Source organism: Tenebrio molitor, chromosome 8 (genome assembly GCF_963966145.1).
Source record: "Tenebrio molitor chromosome 8, icTenMoli1.1, whole genome shotgun sequence".
NCBI classification, from domain to species: domain Eukaryota; kingdom Metazoa; phylum Arthropoda; class Insecta; order Coleoptera; family Tenebrionidae; genus Tenebrio; species Tenebrio molitor.
The window spans coordinates 14377960-14382908 of NC_091053.1; the positions used below are offsets into that span (position 1 = coordinate 14377960).

General features: G+C 41.1%; 1 protein-coding gene across 1 annotated transcript; it reads right to left on the reverse strand.

The window, feature by feature from the left end:
- Positions 1–200: 200 nt before the first annotated feature.
- On the reverse strand, positions 201–3793 carry LOC138137073 (golgin subfamily A member 6-like protein 6). Its single transcript, XM_069056362.1, has 3 exons — positions 2832–3793; positions 2426–2756; positions 201–281 (listed from the first exon to the last, which is right to left on the reverse strand). Exons 1-3 carry the CDS (start codon positions 3791–3793, stop codon positions 201–203), a joined length of 1374 nt encoding a protein of 457 aa, XP_068912463.1.
- Between the last annotated feature and the right edge of the window lie 1156 nt (positions 3794–4949).

The window sequence follows — 4949 nt, forward strand, 5'->3', positions numbered from 1 at the left end:
GTTGCGTTTCAATGTTTGTAAGGCCCATTATCACTTGTGAATAACCCTGCATGTTACAGGTAAAGTTAGATTAACGGTTAAACTTAGGATTACCCGGGTAAAGTACGAAATAGAATTAAAATAATAGGTAAGTACACGTTTCGGGCTTTACCCGGGTAAACAGCGTTCTACTCTCTGTCGCTTGGTTAAAGTTGATTATACTAAGTTAATATTGCATCATCTTTCACCACGTGCATTAGAACACGTTGGGGCCTATCCAATTCTCGAATATTTTCCTTGCCCTAAAAATTTAATCAATATTATACCTTGACTGACCTTCACCTGACCTTGGAACGACCTTGAAATTTACGTATTTCGCACCTTTTTAACCCCATTTTCTTTCAGTTTCTTACCCACTTTATTGATTAAAGATGTTTTCCAAACTTTATTGTCCTTATCATTAGTAGTGTACCCAACTTTAATCAAGCAACAATCAAGAACGCGGTTTACCCGGGTAGAGCCCGAAACGTGTATTATTGAAATTATATTTCGGACTTTACCCGTGTCTCGTGGGTAATACCTTTGATTTTATATTACTATTATTAATATAAAATCAAAGGTAATACGTAGTTTACCCGGGTAATTCTAGGTTTTGCCGTTAGTCTAACTTTATCCGTAACATATACAGGGTCTATCAGAACAGGCGGACCAAAATAATACTGTGAATTCATCATCTTCTGGGAATAATAGGAAACATGTTCAAAAAAATCTATCTTAAATAGTGATTCGGAAAGAAGCAATTTAAACTGACCAATCCTGTTGTTGGTGTTAAGTTACCTATAAATTAGTTTTCCTGCTTTATTTGTAACTATGGATGCATTTCAAATGATGCATGTGCATTGTTGGGTATCCGCATTATTTGTGCAATGACGGACGTTTTTAGGTTATAGTATTTTTCAGGTTATAGTATTTCTGCTAGGACGTTCCCTATTGGGAAAACGAACTGCGTACTCTTGAGCAGCAACTGTGGCACTCTCATTACACTGTCCATATAAGACAAGAATATCAAAATATTCTGAAGAAGTAAACATTAAACGTTTTTAATGACTTTTGTAATTGTCAGAAATAATTTATCATGACATAATAATCAATTATTATGTCTTTGCAAGAATCAAATTTGTTTCGATAGTTACTAATATAATTTTTTAAGGTAATTTTATATCTACACGCGATTGGTTAATTAAAAACGTTCTTATTTTAAAATCCAATGAGGATGGATTTTTTAAAATATTTTTCCTATTATTCCCAGAAGATGATGATTTCACCGTATTATTTTGGTCGAATTGTTTGTTTTCAATTAGCAAAGTTACCACATACAGGTGTCTCCAAAAAAAAAGACGAGTCCATAGCTCCCTTATTTATCGGAGGATTTTAATTATCTATACACCAAATCAAATGGTTGTTAATAGGCTACAAAACGGCTTAATAAATTCACGTATAGCTCCAAGGGCTTCAAGACTAAACTGTCAAAAAAATTTTTTTCAAATGGGATTACATACTTTTGTTTTCACAAATACAGGGTGATTCACGAGGAATAATGAGCCCGACGGAATAGAAAATGCAACCCACAATACATTGCAACAAAAAGCCGGACATCGAAGCGGTAAATGTCCGGGTTTTTCTCCTGATGAATTGCGGGTTGCATTTTCTATTCCGTCGGGCTCATTATTCCTCGTGAATCACCCTGTATACAGAGTGTCCCAGAACGCGCGGATCAAATTGAAACTGTATATTCCTTGATGGTAATGAAGGTAAAAAACGTTTAGAAAAATATTCAGGGTGCAACAGCTTTTTAGTTATGAATTAATCAAATTGACCAATAGAGCTCGATCTAATTTTCCCTTTATGAGAAAATTTAGTACCTTCCCTCAATTGCCAAGCAACGTATAATTCGATGAATAATAAAATTATTTTCAATATTTATCTGGTCAACTTGTCGAAACAGACGTCAAAAGTGACAGCTACTTTTGAAATAACCAAAAATGGGATAATTTCGCCAAAGGCAGATGAACAAATGTATAGAATCTAAATCAGGGAACGCAAGAAGTTTCTTCTTCCGGCAATGAATGAAACATGGTTTGTTATGAGTGAAAATTTCCAGAGCAATTATAACCTTGAGGGGTATGGGAAATTGACGGGAGGGATATGATGAATTGAATCTTTGTTGATGGAAGGTAAAATGGCGACGTACCGTCAAGTGAGTAATACATTTACTACTACTTTACTTTATTTTACCCTACGGGCTTTAAAGGATTCCTATACTTTACACAGTTCTAAATAAACTTACAATTCCAAAATCATTCTTTTTTTTCTTTTTTAAATTAACCTACATTTTCTTTTATTCCCCACCCCTCTCCTTCTCTATCCTTTCCCTCCTCTTCCATACCTCTTTCATCCATCCTATCTCTCTTCCGTCTTCGTTCAGTATTTCTCCCCGTTCCTTTTCCTCCCTTTCTCTCATTTCACCGAATCCTCTCCACATGTGCTCGATCGTCTCTCTCTCCTCACGGCACATCCTGCACATTCCTTCCTCCTCCTCCATCCAGTACTTGTTTTCTCTCTCTTCGTTCCCACATCTAAACCTCGCCATCATTTTCCTTTCTTTCGTGCTCTCTCTCCCCAGATACACCGGAACATCCTCTGTCACGCACCTTTCATACTCCCTGTTGTACCTCGCTTCTCTGATTCTCTCCCTTCTCTCTTGCTTGTCCGTATCTCTGTCCCTCTCGCTCAGCTCCGCACACATCCATCTTCCTTCCGCTCTCATTCTTTCCACTTCCTCGCTGGCATACCCGTTCCTCCTACAGTACTTCTCTCTCTCCTTCTCATCCGCGTTCTTTTTCTTTTCTCTATAGCACTCAGTCAGTATCCTGCATTCTTCCCTTCCGCCCATTCTGTCCTCGAACTTTGCCGTTCTCTTTTCCGCTTTTACTCTCAGCTTGCTCCTCTTGCACTCTTCCCTCACTATGTACCCTGGTGTTTCTCTGTCCACTCCTAGCACCCATCTCAAATATTTCTCTTGCACTCTCTCCACCTCCTCCTGTTCCTTCCATCTCCATATCTCTGCTCCGTACATCAGCACGCTCTCCACCATGCTCTCGAACATCATCATTCTCCTCCCGAACTCGCCTCCCCACATTCTCTCTCCTATTCCCCACACACATCCAACTACCTTGTTCGCCTTCCTCACTACCTCTCTCACTTGCGCCCTGACTGTGGCTCTCTCGTTGAAGGTGTAGCCCAGGTACTTAAACTCGCTCACTCTTTCTATCTTGATTTCTTCCCACTTCCACTCGCTCTCCTCATTCTTCCTCTTTCCCTTGCTGAACACCATCATTTTCGTCTTCTCTACATTCACTTGTAGCTTTTTCTTCCTCACATACTTTTCCAGGTTCCTCATCATTTCTTTCATCTTTCTCTCACTCTTTGCCACAATCACCATGTCGTCCGCAAACGCCAGGCTCCATACTTTCTCCCTACCCACTACAACCCCCCCCGCCTGCGCTTTCCTCAACATTTCGTCCACGTCCGCTACGTATATCGTGAACAGCAGGGGACTGAGCGGGCAGCCCTGTCTCACTCCCTTTGTCGTCTCAAACCATTCGCCCTCTTTCTCTCCCACCTTCACCTTGTTCCTCGTTCTCGCATATATCTCCTCGACCTTCCGCACCAGCCATTCACTTATTCCTCTTTCTCTCATACTTTCAAACATTTTCACTCTGTCAACCTTGTCGAACGCCGCCTTGAAGTCCATGAACAATGCGTACGTCCTCTCCCCTTTCTAAGTGAGTAATACATATTGCTACCTTAAAAATCTTAGTAAAAAGTGAAATATGCAGGGCCTGTGAAGTGAATGGGAATCACAAGAAATTTATCCTGACTCCTGTGCATATACTCTGCATCTGCAACGTATTAGCGCAGCTACACGAGCGGGACTCGTCATCGTCGAAATGAAAGAAAAGCCTTTTAGGAACATTCTTGACATTGCAAAAAAAGCTGGTGTTACACGTAGGTTTTGAACAACAGATCAAGCATATATAGTGGCAGTTCTGAAAGAAAGAAGGCAACACTGGATTGAACTAACCTATTTATTTTAGCATCATTATACTTTCTTGACAAGTTTTTATTTTCAGATAGTAAAAATCATGAGAAAAATCGCCATTAAAGTAATGCAACCAAGAAAGCGACTCCAAAGCTACTCAAGAGCAATTCAATCGGGTGGTTTTGTTGGCCGCTCTTTACATTTTTATATTCCAGCAAAAAAACAATGCTGCACCATGTCTCTCCGAGATTCTTTCGCTTTTCTAAACGATTTTCACATAAAATTGTTATTCTCTGTACGCTCGTGGTCTTATACAATGTGTGCGCCCTTTAATTGAACTCATCCTCTGCTACGAAGATTAAGCGAAAGTTGAGATTGTCCTGAATTTCGTCTCACTTCGGCAAACACTAGTTACCCTATCGGAGTTTAATTAGAACTCGGTGGATGTGACTCAGGTGAGCGGTTTCTTCTTCTTCGGCTGCTGCTTGATGGGTTTGGGTGGATGCGCCGGGTACTTAGCGGGACTACTGTTAGCGGCGATGTCGTCTCTGAAGGCGAGGAAGCCGAGCTGGGCGTGGGAGGCCTCGTTCAACGCCCTCGACCGGATGCACGCTCTGTACTGATCGGCGGACAGCTTCTGGCTGCCCGGACCTCCGGAGCACACCTGCAATATGATCCGGGAAGATTTATTAGTGTCTGGGGCGACAAAAGAACAAGCAGGAGCTGCACGCTGCAGTTCCAAATTAATATCGATCAGCGAAGTTCAGCCACGCTGGCAGCGGTCAACACTTGGGCGGGTGACACCGACTGAATAATCGACTTTGATCGCGAGAATTTGTCACTTGTGACACCCCTATCAATAACAACC

Bases quoted from the DNA above. Each gene is read 5' to 3' on its own strand.
- LOC138137073 (XM_069056362.1), bottom strand. From the start codon at position 3,793: ATGGACTTCAAGGCGGCGTTCGACAAGGTTGACAGAGTGAAAATGTTT. The intron at 2,757-2,831 runs GTATGCCAGCGA...CGAGAGGGACAG, and splicing joins AAGTACTGTAGGAGGAACGG to AGATACGGACAAGCAAGAGA. The intron at 282-2,425 runs GTATGGAAGAGG...TTAAATTTTTAG, and splicing joins AGATAGGATGGATGAAAGAG to GGCAAGGAAAATATTCGAGA.